Source organism: Chelonia mydas, chromosome 1 (genome assembly GCF_015237465.2).
Source record: "Chelonia mydas isolate rCheMyd1 chromosome 1, rCheMyd1.pri.v2, whole genome shotgun sequence".
In the NCBI taxonomy this organism is placed as follows: domain Eukaryota; kingdom Metazoa; phylum Chordata; order Testudines; family Cheloniidae; genus Chelonia; species Chelonia mydas.
Genome location: NC_057849.1, coordinates 256,190,238 through 256,209,532, shown reverse-complemented (window position 1 = coordinate 256,209,532; position 19,295 = coordinate 256,190,238). Strand labels below are relative to the sequence as shown.

The following is a 19,295-nucleotide window of genomic DNA, read 5'->3' as shown; positions in this document are numbered from 1 at the left end:
GGAACTGATATTGTAGTTGGTATGCAATGGGCACTGCTGAGAGGAAGCTCGCACCATCGCACTCCAGGGTGAGCACTGCTGAGAGGAAGCTGGTGCTGCAGGGGTGCTGGCTGGTTCAAGACCCCGCTGGCTATCAGACAATATTCTGGGGTGTTTACAAAAGGCAGGATCTGGTCAGAGGAAACCACAGGCAGCCAAGATCACATGCCTCCCTCCCTGCAATGCCTTATTGACGACACACGCAACACCGAGGTGGAAGGAGCAAAATCCAGAAGAGGCCAACCCTGCTCCTGCTCTCCCGCTCCATTCCCAGTAAGACCCTGGCTTGAGGTGGGCCCACTGCTCTAAGTGCGGCAGCCTGGCTCACCTGAAAATCCTGCCTCACAGCGACATCTAGTGATGAAGGGGTAGCGGCTCCACACACAAGTCCAGCTCAAAAGTTTCCAGCTTGCGGTTTTTCTCCCCACTTTAATCCATCATTTCTTTCTTCACCTTCAGAGAAAACAGATGGGGGAAGTTACAGCTCCCGACAGCCAGCTTCAGCTGTCCCTAGCGAGGAGAATAAGGCAGTAGGGGGGCATTATTGGGAGGAATTAGCTCAGATCTCCCGCATCCGAACCCTTGTCCAGGACAACGCTACCCATGGAGCCAATAGCGATCTTAACTGCCAGGGGCTGACAAATGATACTCCCTTGTTACACCCCTTGGGCAAGCCTGTCAGTGAGCCATGGGACAATCTCAGTGGGTGGGGCTGGGGTAAACATCACCCCTAAGCATACAGCCCTGCCTCCCCTTTCAACCCCATGACCCAGAGAGTCTCCCCCAGTGCTACTGACTGTTGTCTTTTTGGCAGGGGGTCAGCTGGTCTGCTACCCTGCCCTCCCGCAGGGCTTAAAGTGTAGGGGGGGAGCTGCAAGGGGCCCCAGACCTGGCAATAATTGAGTGGGCCTCAGGGGCTGGAACAATTTGTATAGCGAGGGTGTGGAGAGCCATTGAACCAAACTGTAAACCTTGGATATGATGGAAACCACTTCATAGAATCATAGAATCATAGAATATCAGGGTTGGAAGGGACCCCAGAAGGTCATCTAGTCCAACCCCCTGCTCGAAGCAGGACCAAGTCCCAGTTAAATCATCCCAGCCAGGGCTTTGTCAAGCCTGACCTTAAAAACCTCTAAGGAAGGAGATTCTACCACCTCCCTAGGTAACGCATTCCAGTGTTTCACCACCCTCTTAGTGAAAAAGTTTTTCCTAATATCCAATCTAAACCTCCCCCATTGCAACTTGAGACCATTACTCCTCGTTCTGTCATCTGCTACCATTGAGAACAGTCTAGAGCCATCCTCTTTGGAACCCCCTTTCAGGTAGTTGAAAGCAGCTATCAAATCCCCCCTCATTCTTCTCTTCTGCAGACTAAACAATCCCAGCTCCCTCAGCCTCTCCTCATAAGTCATGTGCTCTAGACCCCTAATCATTTTTGTTGCCCTTCGCTGGACTCTCTCCAATTTATCCACATCCTTCTTGTAGTGTGGGGCCCAAAACTGGACACAGTACTCCAGATGAGGCCTCACCAGTGTCGAATAGAGGGGAACGATCACGTCCCTCGATCTGCTCGCTATGCCCCTACTTATACATCCCAAAATGCCATTGGCCTTCTTGGCAACAAGGGCACACTGCTGACTCATATCCAGCTTCTCGTCCACTGTCACCCCTAGGTCCTTTTCCGCAGAACTGCTACCTAGCCATTCGGTCCCTAGTCTGTAGCGGTGCATTGGATTCTTCCATCCTAAGTGCAGGACCCTGCACTTATCCTTATTGAACCTCATCAGATTTCTTTTGGCCCAAACCTCCAATTTGTCTAGGTCCTTCTGTATCCTATCCCTCCCCTCCAGCGTATCTACCACTCCTCCCAGTTTAGTATCATCCGCAAATTTGCTGAGAGTGCAATCCACACCATCCTCCAGATCATTTATGAAGATATTGAACAAAACCGGCCCCAGGACCGACCCCTGGGGCACTCCACTTGACACCGGCTGCCAACTAGACATGGAGCCATTGATCACTACCCGTTGAGCCCGACAATCTAGCCAGCTTTCTACCCACCTTATAGTGCATTCATCCAGCCCATACTTCCTTAACTTGCTGACAAGAATACTGTGGGAGACCGTGTCAAAAGCTTTGCTAAAGTCAAGAAACAATACATCCACTGCTTTCCCTTCATCCACAGAACCAGTAATCTCATCATAAAAGGCGATTAGATTAGTCAGGCATGACCTTCCCTTGGTGAATCCATGCTGACTGTTCCTGATCACTTTCCTCTCATGTAAGTGCTTCAGGATTGATTCTTTGAGGACCTGCTCCATGATTTTTCCAGGGACTGAGGTGAGGCTGACTGGCCTGTAGTTCCCAGGATCCTCCTTCTTCCCTTTTTTAAAGATTGGCACTACATTAGCCTTTTTCCAGTCATCCGGGACTTCCCCCGTTCGCCACGAGTTTTCAAAGATAATGGCCAAGGGCTCTGCAATCACAGCCGCCAATTCCTTCAGCACTCTCGGATGCAACTCGTCCGGCCCCATGGACTTGTGCACGTCCAGCTTTTCTAAATAGTCCCTAACCACCTCTATCTCCACAGAGGGCTGGCCATCTCTTCCCCATTTTGTGATGCCCAGCGCAGCAGTCTGGGAGCTGACCTTGTTAGTGAAAACAGAGGCAAAAAAAGCATTGAGTACATTAGCTTTTTCCACATCCTCTGTCACTAGGTTGCCTCCCTCATTCAGTAAGGGGCCCACACTTTCCTTGGCTTTCTTCTTGTTGCCAACATACCTGAAGAAACCCTTCTTGTTACTCTTGACATCTCTTGCTAGCTGCAGCTCCAGGTGCGATTTGGCCCTCCTGATATCTTTCCTACATGCCCGAGCAATATTTTTATACTCTTCCCTGGTCATATGTCCAACCTTCCACTTCTTGTAAGCTTCTTTTTTATGTTTAAGATCCGCTAGGATTTCACCATTAAGCCAAGCTGGTCGCCTGCCATATTTACTATTCTTTCGACTCATCGGGATGGTTTGTCCCTGTAACCTCAACAGGGATTCCTTGAAATACAGCCAGCTCTCCTGGCCTCCCTTCCCCTTCATGTTAGTCCCCCAGGGGATCCTGGCCATCTGTTCCCTGAGGGAGTCGAAGTCTGCTTTCCTGAAGTCCAGGGTCCGTATCCTGCTGCTTACCTTTCTTCCCTGCGTCAGGATCCTGAACTTCAAGCCAGAAGGGGTGGCAGCTCCCCCAGCACCCCTAGTCCCAGCACCTAAGGGTGGGTTGCTGCTGAGGGGTGCACTTGAAGCACTGTCTTAGCAAAACTGCTGATCCCAGGTTATGCTAAACCCCCACTTTGTTCAGACCACTGTAAGCACTGCCGGCCCCTCTGCAGCGCATGCAGGGGAAGGCCTGTCCCCACCCTGCAGCTACCTCAAGGGCCATCTTCACTGGGCTGGAGGGGACTCCCCTCCCACCCCCAAATGATTGTCTCCAGGCACCTCTCCCGAGTGCCAAGCCTGGCGGGGGGAGACATGACCCCCCCTTCAGTCACTGCAGCAGCACTATGGGGAGGACAGGCCACTGCCAGCACTGCACTAGCTCCACCCCACCTGTACCAGCTCTGCTCTGCACTGAAACAGCTGGGACCTCAGCAAGGAGAAGGGTCTGGGGCAGCCCGAGATGGGAGCAATGGCTGCCCCCTCACACTCTGCTCTGCACAGTGGCCCCCAGTGGTAGAAGAGCAGCATTGGAGCTGCAGCAGCTTCAGGACTGCAAACCCCTGGACTTGTTTGTAAAGGCTAGTCCAGTCCAGGCCTGTGGAGCATCCAAATGGGCACAGGGGCTAGGAACTAGCTACAGAGCCTGTTACTGGTTTGAAAGTGGCGCAATAACTGACAATAACAATAACTGACCTCGCACCATTTAAGAAAAGCACGTGTAGAGCATATTACTCAGCTCTCCCATAGCACATTTCATCTCTACATGTCAAAGCACTCTCCATAGGAAGATAAGGATCATTATCTCCATTTAAGATAAAGCCATCCCTGAGCTGACCAGACTCTGGTTCTATTATCAGAAGCCAAGTAATCCCAAAGCTAAGTGCCAGGGCAGGCTTTCAGCAAATCTCTCTTGCAAAAGAATCTACCATTAAATAGCAGTCAGTCCCCTCTCTGGAAGTCCCTGCTTTCTCTGGCACTCATCAGCATGTCCCCAACCCAGAACATTTTCAGAGGTGAGTCTGTCTCAGACTGTGACAGCATTGTCCAGAGACCTGAACAAGAGAATGTGGAAAGCCAGGGAAATAAAGTCAAACAAATTAAAGGAAAGAAGGAGAAGGTTAAGTCAAAAGTCACAGATGAGTGGAAGTAAACGGGCCAAATCCAAAGCCAAAGAGACTAGTCAAAAGGGAAAGGGCAAGCCTAAAGCCAGAGGGAAGAAAAGGAGAAAGGACAGTCTGAAATCCAAAGAAGAAAAAAGGCCAAGGCCTAGAAGTTAAAGGGTAAAATCCTGACCCCACTGAAGTCAATGGCTAAACTCCTGTTGACTTCAGTGGGGTCAGGATTTCACCCAAAGAAAAGAAGTTCAGGGTGTTAACAGAGATCCAGATGACTAGGAGGCAGAATAACCACCTCAGCAAGATTCAAGCAGTCTGCCCAGTTACCCATTAAAGTGAAAAAAGTTAGGCCTCCTTGGGCTTTTCAATACTGATAAGTGTTTCTGAAGTTCAGAGTTTGAGATGCTCTGAAAGGCACTTTCAGAGTGAAGTCTAGAGGTTCCATTACACTTGGAAGTAGTGCTGACTCTGTATCACTTCTGGGTTATTACTGACACAGCGCTTAGCTCTGGTGTAACTATGCAGGACCTTTCTGTGCTCCCAGTATCTACCAACACCGCAGCACTTAGAGAGAGAGAATGATCATGTGGTTTACAGCACTGACCTTGAACTCAGGAGCACTGGATTTTGTTCCTAACTCTGTCACCAACACCCTGGATGAGTCGCTTAATCTCTGTTCCTCCTCAAATGGGGATAAAAATAGTCCCTTACTCCTACCCTTGCTCTCTTCAGGGCAGGGACTGTCTTTTATTACATGTATGTACAGCATCCGGCACAATAGGAAACTGATTTAATCTTAACCTGAGCCACAGAGATTTGTAGAAGCAATGATATAAGTGACATGCAGACTCAGTGGCTTGGTACAGAATAGGTAGCATGTAGTGCAGGTGGTAGGACTTTGAAAATAGAAATGAAGTAAAACAAAATAATCCAAACCAGAATAAAAGGTTTTCTGACCAGCAGAACTCCCTCTGCCCTAGACGTGTTCATGAACACGAACCAAAGAATTGACTGGCATTTGTTCATATTCAGGGGAGGAAAGCCCATTTTTCAAATACGTGTCACACAGTTAAAAGGCCAGAATGCCTGTACACTTGGAGAATAGCAACGCAGTGATCCATAGCTCTTTGGAGGTAGAGCGACTTCAGCACAAACTGCTTCGGGTTGGCAAATACACCTAAATATTAATAAGGGCAGAGTTGGCTGTAGGCTCATAAAGCCACGTTATTCCAATGGAATGGCGTAATATTGTAGTTAATGAAATGGTGCTGCTATTTAAAGCAAAGCATATTTCATATTCTGCACATAATGTACCAGTGCCTATTGTAAGTACCTATTAGATATTGATTTAAACATCCATGTCTCTCACTTTCCAAAGAACAAATGTCAATATACCCACCAGTATTGCCAACCCCATGTATTCAAAATTCATGAGTCGAGCCTTCAAAACACCATAAGATTGGCTTTAAACAATTAATTTTAAAAAATAATAAATTGCAGGGTCTTTTTATTTGCCTTTGTTTTTTCACTTGGGCCACATCTGCTTTTCTCCACAACCATGAGGGCTAGAAACTGACTTTTTTAAAAAAATGAAAGCTGAGATTCTCATGTAATCACCTAACTCCAGGGGCTGGGGCTTTAACAAAAACACCAAAATATCATGAGACCTGCTATAAAATTATGGGAGCTAGCAACATTGACACCCTGCTATACAGTTAAAAACCTGTGTAGGGTGAAAGTTACTAAAAAGATGCTTACTATAAATGGAACAGAATCACATAGAGGGCACAGGCAGCATAATAGGAAAATTCTCAAATGCCTTCCAAGACCTAGATTAACTGGATGGAAAGTACCACATTAAGATAGACAAATCTGAAACTTCAGCAATCTATCCAGGAAGGAAACTTTCCATTTGCCCTCAGAAATGAAGCAGAAAATTAACCTGATAACATGGAAAAGCTGGGAACTATTGGAAAGTTAGAGCAACCTATCCGGTGGGACAATTCCAACCTTGCAGCTGAAAGAGCCAAATAAAGTATGGATGTGCTGTCAAGGTTCCTTCCCCACTCTGAACTCTAGGGTACAGATGTGGGGACCTGCATGAAAGACCCCCTAAGTTTATTCTTATCAACTTAGGTTAAAAACTTCCCCAAGGTACATACTTTGCCTTGTCCTTGAACAGTATGCTGCCACCACCAAGCGTTTTAAAAAAAGAACAGGGAAAGAGACCACTTGGAGACGTCTTCCCCCAAAATATCCCCCCCAACAAGACCTACACCCCCTTTCCTTGGAAAGGCTTAATAATAATCCTCACCAATTGGTACAGGGGAACACAGACCCAAACCCTTGGATCTTAAGAACAATGAAAAATCAATCAGGTTCTTAAAAGAAGAGTTTTAATTAAAGAAAAGGTAAAAGAATCACCTCTGTAAAATCAGGATGGTAAATACCTTACAGGGTAATCAGATGCAAAACATAGAGAATCCCTCTAGGCAAAACCTTAAGTTACAAAAAGACACAAAAACAGGAATATACATTCCATTCAGCACAACTTATTTTATCAGCCATTTAAACAAAACAGAATCTAACACATATCTAACTAGATTGCTTACTAACTCTTTACAGGAGTTCTGACCTGCATTCCTGCTCTGGTCCCGGCAAAAGCATCACACAGACAGAGAGAACCTTTGTTTCATCCCCCCCCCGCCAGCTTTGAAAGTATCTTGTCCCCTCATTGGTCATTTTGGGTCAGGTGCCAGCGTGGTTATTTTAGCTTCTTAACCCTTTACAAGTGAAAGGGTTTTGCCTCTGGCCAGGAGGGATTTTATAGCACTGTATACAGAAAGGTGGTTACTTTTCCCTTTATATTTATGACATGTGCATTGAGTTATTTGATTTAAATCAAGCCATAAAATGTGAACATTAGCTGATGAAAGCTGCGGATGGACAACAAACCTCTCAGGAGAAAAGACAGTCTCAGTGTGAGATGCAGGACATGCATTTTTTGCTGTAAACTTAGATGAGTCGAGCTATAAGCTAGTGACTTATTTGGAAGTTGTACATTTAAATGAGTACCATTCTGTTTTCATTCCACCCCAGAAGCATTTCAAAGAGCAATTGCACAGATTTTTGAAAGGTTGACAAAGTGCTGAATTATACTGGATGAAATTCTAATATGAGCTGGGGAACGTAAAGAACATAATTAAATACTGAACAATTTTTGTAAATACCAAGACAAAGAGCCCTAACACCAAACTTTAAAAAGTAAACTGCTGGTCCAACAGAAACTATCTACTATCTAACTATCTAAACTGTACAAAGGTGGCTTAACTGCTGATTTGGATAAAACAAAATAACAGTTCCAATACAGGCACCACAGAGAACTAAGGCATACATTTTTGTCAGTGCAGGCGAGTAATCATCAGAACATACTCCCAAGGGCAGTGGTGGATTCTCAATCTCTTGATGTCCTCAGATCGAGACTGGATGCCTTTCTGGAAGATATGTTTTAGTCAAATGCAAATTATTGGGCTCAATACAGGGCTAACTGGGTGAAATTCTATGGCCTGTGATCAGACTAGATGATCTAATTGTCCCTTGTGGTCTTAAAATCTATGACTCTATGGGTACATCTACACTGCAATAAAAAACAGCGTCACTGAGTCTTAGAGTCAGGGTCAATTGACTTGGGCTGATGGGGTTTGGGCTGCGGGGCTAAAACTTGCAGTGCAGACGTTCGGGGCTTGGGCTGGAGCCCAGGTTCTGACACTCAACCTCCTAACAGGGTTTCAGTCCCTAGGCTCCAGCCCAAGCCCAAATGCCTATAATGTAATGTTTAGCTCCACAGTCCGAACCCTTTGAGCTCAAGTCAGCTGATCTTGGCCAACTGCAGCTGTGCTGCAGGCCTTTTATTGCAGTGCAGATGTACCCTATGAATGAACAGTGATTTAAGGGGATGATAAACTAGCAAAATGAATTTAAAATGTACAGATGATCAATACACTTTTAAGGGAACTGCTGAAAAAATTATATTGCTTGGCATTTGGGAAAATAGACAAAAACTGGATTCCTCAAGGAACAGAAAAGGCCATGAGAAAATCTGTGTCAGTGAGTGCAGAAGCATGACAGGAACCATTGTAGAATCATTACAGACACCAGCATTGCTAAGGCTGACAAATCCAGGCACCTATGAAGGGAAGTCAGAATACAGGCAAGAGGAACTTTAACAGTCATGCCTGGAGAAAAATCTCCCAGACACTAACAGGACTGAAATACACTACAATGAATTAATGACACGACTTTGGAAAATGTTACATCTACTGACCATGCTGATAGCTTACTTCTATGTTGTTTTAGGGGGATGTAAAGATAGATCTCACATGGGGCTGACTGTGCTAATGGGAAGCCTCTCAGCATGCCCATTATGTTCTAAAAAGTTCGAGAAGTATAATGAAAGTGCTGTGCCTTCTTTTCAGCCAGGCTGACTCCTGAATGCTCATTACACAAGCCCATAACAGTGGGAACAATGCTCTCAGCCCCTGGTGGTTAAGAGAAGAAAAGTGGAAGTGCTTTGCATTGCTCACTAGGGCTTTGTCTACAGTAGCACTTTTGTTAGTAAAATATTTTTGCCATGAAAAATAATGGAAGCAAACTTCAAGTGTATCTTTTTTTCCCCATAGGGACTTAAGAGCACACTTGTCAAGGGAGCATAAACCCCTCCCCTTCTTCTCTCATGTCATCTTGTTGCGTTAGCATTGGCTAAAATCAAATAATTCTGTGACCACCTATTCAAATGATGACTGAACTTAGAAGACAATAACGTTTTCTCTGTTGGGGGGGGTAATATAAATAAGTAAAATACTAACGAATAACAAATGTAATTTTTGACCAGGTTAAATTCTGTGCCTCAGGAGTCAGACTGGGATGGTTTTGGGGCTTGGTCTGGAAAATCACGATACCAGGGTATTATTTTCATTTTACTTATTATTTCCCTTACATGAGAGGAAAGTGATCAGGAACAGTCAGCATGGATTCACCAAGGGAAGGTCATGCCTGACTAATCTAATCGCCTTTTATGATGAGATTACTGGGTCTGTGGATGAAGGGAAAGCAGTGGATGTATTGTTTCTTGACTTTAGCAAAGCTTTTGACACGGTCTCCCACAGTATTCTTGTCAGCAAGTTAAGGAAGTATGGGCTGGATGAATGCACTATAAGGTGGGTAGAAAGCTGGCTAGATTGTCGGGCTCAACGGGTAGTGATCAATGGCTCCATGTCTAGTTGGCAGCCGGTGTCAAGTGGAGTGCCCCAGGGGTCGGTCCTGGGGCCGGTTTTGTTCAATATCTTCATAAATGATCTGGAGGATGGTGTGGATTGCACTCTCAGCAAATTTGCGGATGATACTAAACTGGGAGGAGTGGTAGATACGCTGGAGGGGAGGGATAGGATACAGAAGGACCTAGACAAATTGGAGGATTGGGCCAAAAGAAATCTGATGAGGTTCAATAAGGATAAGTGCAGGGTCCTGCACTTAGGATGGAAGAATCCAATGCACCGCTACAGACTAGGGACCGAATGGCTAGGCAGCAGTTCTGCGGAAAAGGACCTAGGGGTGACAGTGGACGAGAAGCTGGATATGAGTCAGCAGTGTGCCCTTGTTGCCAAGAAGGCCAATGGCATTTTGGGATGTATAAGTAGGGGCATAGCGAGCAGATCGAGGGACGTGATCGTTCCCCTCTATTCGACACTGGTGAGGCCTCATCTGGAGTACTGTGTCCAGTTTTGGGCCCCACACTACAAGAAGGATGTGGATAAATTGGAGAGAGTCCAGCGAAGGGCAACAAAAATGATTAGGGGTCTAGAGCACATGACTTATGAGGAGAGGCTGAGGGAGCTGGGATTGTTTAGTCTGCAGAAGAGAAGAATGAGGGGGGATTTGATAGCTGCTTTCAACTACCTGAAAGGGGGTTCCAAAGAGGATGGCTCTAGACTGTTCTCAATGGTAGCAGATGACAGAACGAGGAGTAATGGTCTCAAGTTGCAATGGGGGAGGTTTAGATTGGATATTAGGAAAAACTTTTTCACTAAGAGGGTGGTGAAACACTGGAATGCGTTACCTAGGGAGGTGGTAGAATCTCCTTCCTTAGAGGTTTTTAAGGTCAGGCTTGACAAAGCCCTGGCTGGGATGATTTAACTGGGACTTGGTCCTGCTTCGAGCAGGGGGTTGGACTAGATGACCTTCTGGGGTCCCTTCCAACCCTGATATTCTATGATTCTATGATTCCCCTGTGGCAGCACCTACAGGCCTCTAGCCCCATTGTGTCGGCTATATACAAAGAAATCAGAAATGGCCCCCGCCCTGAAGAGCTTGCAATCCCAGTATGAGACTCGGGGGGTAGGAGAGACAAGGTGGGTGAGGGAATATCTTTTATTGGCCCAACTTGGCCAGGTGAGCGACACAGGCAGAGCCGGCAGGAGAAGCGCCAGGTAAGGATGCTGTGACTGAGATCAGGGCCCGCATGGTGCAGCCAGGTGCAGAGAGGCTCCCAGGGAGCCCCAGTCCCGAGCAGGGGTCACCTGCGTGCAGCAAGCTGCTCCCCTCACACAGCTGGGGGCGGGGGAAGGAGAACCCGGGGTGGCATCTGGGTGGGGGGAGCGGGGTTTCCTGCCCTTGGGCCTCCCCTCACGCTGCTGGGGGGGAGGGGGCAGCCGCTGCCCCGCGCTCTCTGCCTCCCCAGAACCACTGTGAGAGCTTCCCCATCACCCACCAGAGGCCCAGCGCGCCCTCTGCGCATGTGCGGGACGGGCGGGGCGCGGAGTGCCGATGACTGTCCGGAGCGCGTGTGCCGGAAGTGTGGCAGGGCTGCCGGCGGAAGCGGCGCGGCGGAGGACCGGAAGTGTGGCGGGGCTGCCGGCGGAAGCGGCAGAGGACCGGAAGTGTGGCAGGGCCGAAGGAGGAGGCGGTGCATCGGTAGGCGGAAGCCGGCTCCACGTGGGGAGAATGTCGGCTTCCCTGCTGAGGAAGGGGCTGGAGCTGCTGGAGACGGAGACGGCGGCGGGTGAGTGGGCGGGCGGGGCCAGGCCTGAGCGGGGCTCAGATCCGTCACCTGCGCGGTCACGTTAACGTGTCTCTCCCCCTCCCCGCAGGGCACCAGCCCGGGCTCAGCGGCCCCCAGCAGCGGCCGCGCACAGCCCCGAAGAGGAGGAAGGCGGCTCGGGGGCCTGGCAGGGGCAAGACCACGGTCAAGGGCAAAGTCACCAAGTCGGCGATAGGTGACGGAGACTCTCCCCGCCGCCACTACCCCTTGCTGGTGGGAGGGGGCTGGGCACAGAAACCGGGGACTGACTGGAGGAGAACCCGCTGTTCTGAAAACACCCCGGCCCCGGGGCCCCGAGGAGCCGGGGGGGGTGCTATCACCCCAGGCCATCTTGGAGTAGGAGGGCAGCTCTCTCGGGGCTGCCAGCTTTGTGGGGGGAGCAGCCTGTTGCATGCAGGTGACCCTACCTCCTAGGCCTGCCTGCTCGTGACCGGGGCTCCATAGGAACCTCTTTGTGCCTGGCTGCACCATGGGGGCCTTGATCACAATCCTATCCCCGTTACCTTGTGTGTCTCCTGCTGGATGTCCTGTCCCCATGACTCCTCAAACAAAGTTTTGATGCACAGGGAGACACCCCCCAGCAATAGTGTCATAGCCTGGCCTGGCCGCGATACCCCCATCCGGCTCCCTGTACTCTTCATCTAGTTGTTATACAGTACACACTTACAGAGATGTTTTGCTGCTCTCTGCCCTTTCCCAGAGGAGTATCGGAAGCACCAGGCTGTGGATCACTTGAAGAAGAACTTGCAGTACATGACAAAGGGCCGATTCACTGCGGACAAAACCATCACGCAGCAGGCAAGGGAGTCCTGTTTTTGTTCCCTAGAATACCGCGAAAGGGGAAGTGGCTCCCACAGGTCATTCACCTTGGAGACTGGTGAACACCTGAGGCACAGGTCAATGCTAAAAATGAGTTTGGGTGGTAGCTAATGTTGGCCTTAGTATTTTTGGGTGTGTTTACAAAATAACTTACTGCACTACCACCCCGAGGTCCCAAAATGATCTATAATGATCACACAACTATGCCCAGGGCCAGCCTTAGGATTTCTGGGAAGATCCAGCAGGATGATTTTATAAGGCCTCTTTCCCAAAACATAACTAATTGTACAGAAAAATGTGTATTTTGGGGTATCCAATAGAATCTTCTGTTTTATAAGTGCAGTCAATAATTCTGGGTTATTTTCATTTTTCTCCCCTTAATGATAGAATTCAGGGTAGTTGGCAACATTAATATAATCATGTAACCTTACTCTCTCCATTAAAATTTCCCTCCTCTGACCCATTTCTTCCCCACAGTCCTTTTCCCCTTATTCAAACCTGTATTTCATTGTGTGTCTACAGTCCTCCATGTCTCTCTTTAATAAAACCAATGAGTGTATGTCAAGTTGACAATTTTAAAAGAAGGTTAATAATTCCAGTTGCTACACGTGGTGCCCCTTGTGTTTTTTGTTTGTTTGTTTTTTTGATTTTGTTTTCCTGTCACTTAAAATGTTTCTTTCCCCTGTTGATTTTTAAAGACCCATACAACTGGGGAAGCTAATGAAACCGACTACTGTCTGTCAGGTGTAAAAAGTAAACTGGGGGAAAAAGGAAATGTTTTGCTCTGTTTCCTTCATAGCTGCATGACAGGTTTGGAAAAAGTACAAACGTGTATTAAGTAGATGGCATTTATTTAATAGCTCAGCATATATAGTGTCATATATACTAGTCACACAACTCTACGGAGGGAGGTGTTATCCCCATGTTCCAGAGGGAGAAACTAAGGCTTTACCAAAGCTGTGTACGGCATTGGTGTTGGAGCCAGGTTGAGAACACAGAACTAACTTTCTCTGTCCTGTGCATAGCCCACTGGACCATGCTTCCCCCTCTCCCTGTTGAGTTGTCCTAAACACTACAATGACTGCTCAGCAGGGAAACCTGTTCTGCTGTGAGCAGCTCGCCAGTAACTGAGAAGCAGTTCACTGCACCTTGGGTAGTACTTCCCACCTGCCTGGGAATATGTTTTGTTGTTTGTCTTCAGATAGATGCCTGTGGGTTTCAACAAAACCAAAAGCAAGAGAACTAAGCAGCCAAAAGGGATGCTGTAAATCGCCCATTCTTCTTAACAAAGTTTGTGATAAGCTTTCAGCCCTAGCAGTTGGTTTTGGCTTCAAGGCCCTCAGCAGCAAAAGAGCTGAGACCATCTTTGATATTAGTCCCAAAAACCCAAGTGGAGTCTGCTGCTGCCCCAAACACAAGCTTTTTGTTAACCCTAGTAAACATCTGTCTTAATTCTCTGCATTGCCAGGACTGGAATAGCAGGGGATTACTGGCACAGTAGTTTATACTGTGTCTGGGGCTGGATTAGCAAAGGCTGTAATAATCTTTCCTTCCTATTATTTGAAGGTTCTCGACCAGAATAGGGGCAGGAAATCTAGAGACCGCCCCCCAAAGAAGCCAAAGAAGAAATCTAAAGGCACTGTCTTCACGGAGGAAGACTTCCAGAAGTTTGAGAGAGAATACTTTGGGCGAGCTGGAGCAGTGTGATGAGAACTCTTGCAGCTCCAGGCTTTCCAAAACTGAGTGTTCAGAGCATGGGACTGACCGTGTCCTCCTGTTTGGGATGGGAGACCAGGGGAGTGGGATGATACCTCATGCCAGCATATGTTTAGATGTCACGTCCAATGCGAGACTTCACACACGTGTACAGAATTTGTTAGTTACTAGCATGGGATGTGATGCTGTAGACTCAAAAGCATCCAGGGAGATCATGTTGTTAGGGTGCATCATGTTTCCTCTACTGCCCAGTTCCAGCCAGCACCTCACTCATGTTCTCCTGGAGTAGAGCAGACTCTTCATTCAAGCCAGATGCAAACTCTGCTCTTCTGAGACAGGATCCTTCTATCCATCTGTTCTGGAAAAGACAGCTTAAAGTGGCAGGTCTCATTACGGGAAGCACAGGAGACTATTTAGAGCTGAATTGTGGAGCAGCTGGAACAAATTATCAGAAAAAGGAAGGATACTCTAGGAAGGAGAAGATGTGAGTACTATTCAAACCTCTGTTTAGGTTATGATCTCCATCAGGCAAGGACCTTCACTTTTTTCTCCTTGTGTAATGCCATGTAGGCTTATGGTGCTTGAACAGTAGTCACTATGGCAGAGAATGTACTTGCGTACCTCTGTGGTAGAATGATTATTCCAATAGGGTGGGGTTGGCAGAGGTGAAACAGGTCATTCAGGCACAATTCTTTTTAGGCTGTTTTAGGGCTGTGTGAAAGGTCTCTGTGCTCCATGTTAATATATGGATATTTTCTACTTTCCTTCATTGGACTGCTGAGTGGAAGTGAAATAACCCTTCTGTACTGGACTCCTCCGAGCCTTCCCTCCCACAAATCTCCTTATACAGCTGGTAGTTTACACTCAAGCCCATTAAATCAGGGTACTAAACACATGGGGGTAGTGTTGCTGCATAGTACAGCTGGCCCTAGTATTAACCCACATATCAGCTCCTCTGTCCCAAACCTGCTAGGTGTGGCTATCTGTCACTTCCCCTGAGAATACCCACCCCTCCCTGCCTTGCAAACACCAGCTGGTGAAGGTGAAGGCAGTATACTGTTGAGAACTTTTGGCTGGTGATTGTGATGCTGGGTCAAGGGAGGCAATTCTCTCCTACCCAAAAACTAATGCTAAATGCTTTGGATGTTGTAACATGTAGTTTGGCCAGCAGGTGGGGAAGTTGTCCATTGTGCTACCCCTATACAATGTGTTTCTAGAGGGTTGGTGGCTACTTCGCCATCCGTTATACTCCCCAGAAAGTAGGACCTTTGTTCTCCACTTGAAAACAAAGGGGTAAAAAGAATGAGTGCCCCCTCTCCTCCCTCCCCCTCAAAAAAAGTAGCCCAAATATGAATTATGTGAATCATTGCCTCTGTGTAAAATAGGCTGGCTGAGCTTCAATGTCGAGCAGCCCTGTACACTCTCTTCCTTTCATTCTCATTGCAATCGCCAAATTTGTTCCTGTTGCTCCTCTTTCCTCACTGGTGTGTTCTACCACTGTTAAGGAAAAGTTAGCACATGTGACTCCATTTTGGTTTGGGGCCCACCATTGTTTAAATGCCAGCACATCATACACCAGGAGGAGTGATCCTTAGATACTGAATCCCTGTGAAAATCCTCCTCCTTGTCTCCAACCTGCCTTGACTCCCAGTATCTGGTTTTTGTCAGTCTCTAACTCCCTGTCTCTTGGCCTTGATGTGAGGCCTCCCATCCTGATAGTAAAGGTTACTGATGCATGGCTTTAGGACCATGCTGTGTAATTAACATACTGGTATAGCACGAGGAATGCACCAAGCAGGGATAGGTGGTAGATAAGACAAGGGTTTGTTTATTGGCTAAGGTTTCCGATGCACAAGGGCAACATGCTTTGCTAAAAAGTATATAACCTTTGTATAATCTGTATTCAGGGTCCCCTCCTGGCTAGCAGGGGGGCACCACGCTCGAGCGTAATAAACTTAGTGTCTTTTGGGAACTCTGCAGTTGTGGACTTTGTTTATGTGCCTCAGCCTAGATTCGAACTGTGCGTGTCCTACCAGGTGTAATTCGTAGCATTTGTGTGCGTGTCCTACCAGGTGTAATTCGCAGCAGGTGTGTGTGTGTCCTCTCAGGTGTAATTCATAACACCACCCACTTACCTGCAATACACAGTGACCAGATGGAGAGTGGGGGAGGATTTCTCAGAAATGCAAGGTTTGGGAAGCCAAGATATTATTGAAACAGGAAGCTGTAGTGACCAAATACAGCTAATTCTGGGAATTAGTGTTCCTTATTGTACATGTTGCTTGGAACTTCTTGCGTAAGAGGATGGAAAGGGGATTTCTCAGTTACTCATTTCTCTCTTCTGCAGACACACTAGAGCAGTGCAAAGACCAGTTCCCTTCTTTTGTACGTGTTCTTGGTGCAAAAACAGAAAAATGTATATGGCAATGAGTAGCTTTTCCTGGTTTTTTTAACTGTACTTTGAATTTGTTTCCAGTTGGCTAGAGTACGTTTAGAGAGCCATTTTTAATTTGCCATCTTGTTTAAAATAAAGGTATCATACATACTGTGGTGGTGGTGGAGCTGCTCTGTAAAGTACGCATATGTATGTTGCCGTGGTTATTGGGGTGTTTACTGTATGAAGATTGGTTTAATAGGGGCTGGAAGGAAAAACAAGCAGGAAGTGAAAGAACACCTTGAAATAAGCCACCCTTCGATAGGGCTGAGTCACCTGAGAGGATGCAGCTACTCTGGGTTGGAGGCAGTGGCACTGTCTCAGGTTAGGAAGGAAGGCTTGGGTCAAGGGGGCTTAAAAATTAGGCCTGGGCAGCCCTCTACCCCTCAGCAAGCAAACCCTTAACTATTTGGGCATGGTCCCGTAACAGCCCATATCTGTGAGGGCTTTAGAGGATTTCCTTTCCAGCCAACTTGCAAAACTAGCTTTGTCCAGAGGGGCCCAAGTCTGAGAATGAAGAACAAGAAGTTGGGCAGTTTAAAAAGGGGCTTCCTCACAAGAGAGGAGGTGGTCGGATAGGGGCACCAGACTGACCCAGGTACCCATGGGGGAGGCTGAAGAAGTTAGGTTTTCTTAGGCTGCTACTGGGAGACGGAAAGTGATACGCAGGGAGACAGCTGTTTTTTGAAGTCCTCTAAATTATTTGTTCCTACTGTTAAAACTAAAGTATTGTTGTTAAGAAGGTTATTTGGTCAGTGTGTATGCTGCTGGTCACAGACTCCAGAAGGAAAGAACCATATGAGCTGAATCCAGTTGGACCTGCTGGGTAAGAACAGGTGATCCACTCCTAGACCTGGCCCTGTGTGAGAACTGTGGAATTGCTCCCCAGGAGAGGTGAAGTCACAAGGCCTGACACCTGAGGGAGTACACTCAGACAGGAAGAGAACAGAGGTGCAGCTAGCCCTGTAACCATGAGATATGCTAAGAACAATTTAAACATGTATTTACACATTCCGACTAATTCTGCCGTTTCTGCCTGTATTAACTTATCTCGATCCTACAACAAGTGTGAGGGCCTCTTCAGGCTTGCTTCTGTCCATCAAGTGGAAGAGCATAGCCCAGCCACGTGTGATGCTTGGACTGAGCAGGCCAGTGAGTCCTCTTCCCCATCCCTACAAGCCGCTGTTCACTATATATAAGCTGAAGGAACAGCATTTTGGACAGTGGAGTGTAGAACCACAGGAGACTTCATAATATAAAATATATTAAATGTGCAAATGCTAGTGAATAACCATTGTGGGGCATTGAGAAAGCGGGGTTAGAAGAGCCTCTTGCTTCACTCAGCCATCACCTACAGGCCAAGCTGTGCCCCACAAGAAATAGGGAGGAAGGCTTTTAGTGTGCAAGGAGTGGCCTGGGTGCTTTTACTTTTACATAGCTCCTTTTTCCCCCTGGCTTCCATTGACAGAAGCTCTTCAGCCTGGAAGAGCTGATCCTGTCAGAGTGCATTCCCTTCTGTTTTAGCTGTGTGCTCCCACACTTGATTTCTTCCTACTGCTGTGGGGTGAGTACTGGGTTGGATGAGCTCACTGGGGCTAGACTCCGGGCTCTGGTCCCAGATCTGCACCACTGGCTGAGTATGCTGCAGCAGAAAATAAAGATAGCTAAAGCTAGGGGGTTGCCATCTTATGTATAACTTTTCCCCCCCACAGGGAGGAGAAAGGCAGCAGCACCTTTAATATAAAGGTAAATAACATGTGAGTCTGGCAGTGGTCTACTTCTGGCAGAGGAATTACAAGGCAAAGCAGTCCCTGGGTGTTTAGTATTGGGCTAGCCCAGGGGTGGGCAAACTTTCTGGCCCAAGGGCCACATCAGAATTGTGAAACTGTATGGAGGGCTGGGTAGGGAAGGCTGGGCCTCCCCAAACAGCCTGGCCCCCACCCCCTATCCACCCTGACTGCCCCCCTCAGAACCCCTGACCCATCCAACCCCCCCCCCCCACTCCTTGTCCCCTGACCACCCCCTCCCAGGACCCCCCTGCTTCCTGTCCACTCCCCTGCCCCATGACAGGCCTCCCTGGGACTCTCATGCCTATCCAACCCCTCCTGTTTTCCCCCCACTCCAAACCTCCTCCACCCCATCCAACCACTCCCTGTCCCCTGATTGCCTCCCAGGACCTCCTGCCCCCTTACCATGCCGCTCAGAGCAGCAGGAGCTCGCAACCCGCTATGCTGCTGTGCTGGCAGCATGGTGAGGTGAGGCTGCGGGGGAGGAGGGACAGCAGGGGCGGGGCTGGGGGCTAGCCTCCCCAGGGCCAGGCAGGGCAGTCCCACGGGCAGTAGTTTGCCCACCTCTGGGCTAGCCTATTATGAATCAGGTCCATAAAGCCAGGGTGTGGCTGACACTCCTCCTACAACACGAATGGAAAGCAAATTGGTAGAGTCAATGTTGACATGCACTCAGAGTTAATACAAGCTTTGTTGGTACAAAAGAGGAAGCATATACTAGATCCAAGGACCCGCCCCACACTGGAAGTTGAATTTAGAGAGTGCCTCTAAGTGGCTCTCTGCTGAAAGTATGATGCAGAAGGAGAGAGGAGGTCTCCAAGGTAGCCAGAACCCAGACACCTTTAATTGCTAAAAAATTGGCACAGATTGGAAAATAGTTACTCTGTACATATTCAATGCAGATGTTACCAGGTCTGGAGGATTAAGTGATAGGGGAAAAATAAAAGGAATGGGGTTTATTCTCACTGGAAAATAAATGTTGCCCCCAAAAAGGCTTTCAGAGTTAAAGAAGAAGTTGATAATCAGTAGCAGAATTGTTACATAGGGGTTAGAGGAAAGGAGGGACAGTCTCGAAAG

The 19,295-nt window shown here is 47.7% G+C and overlaps 1 protein-coding gene and 1 long non-coding RNA gene across 4 annotated transcripts in view; one reads left to right on the top strand and one right to left on the bottom strand.

Annotated features, from left to right (window-relative positions):
• Positions 1–11,336, bottom strand: part of LOC122465198 — a 66,025-nt gene extending 54,689 nt beyond the window's left edge. The window contains exons 1-3 of one of the 3 annotated variants that reach the window (XR_006289851.1): positions 11,133–11,336; positions 7,761–7,860; positions 368–492 (exon numbers count right to left, since the gene is read on the bottom strand). This is a non-coding gene — a long non-coding RNA (uncharacterized LOC122465198). Of the gene's footprint in view, positions 1–367; positions 493–7,760; positions 9,353–11,132 lie in introns of those variants that run through there. The other 2 variants (XR_006289850.1, XR_006289849.1) reach the window with 2 other exon arrangements.
• RPS19BP1 (ribosomal protein S19 binding protein 1) lies at positions 11,142–16,543 on the top strand. Its single transcript, XM_007053334.4, has 4 exons — positions 11,142–11,423; positions 11,512–11,637; positions 12,163–12,260; positions 13,848–16,543. Exons 1-4 carry the CDS (start codon positions 11,189–11,191, stop codon positions 13,986–13,988), a joined length of 600 nt encoding a protein of 199 aa, XP_007053396.3. The 5' UTR covers positions 11,142–11,188; the 3' UTR covers positions 13,989–16,543.
• Positions 16,544–19,295: the final 2,752 nt, after the last annotated feature.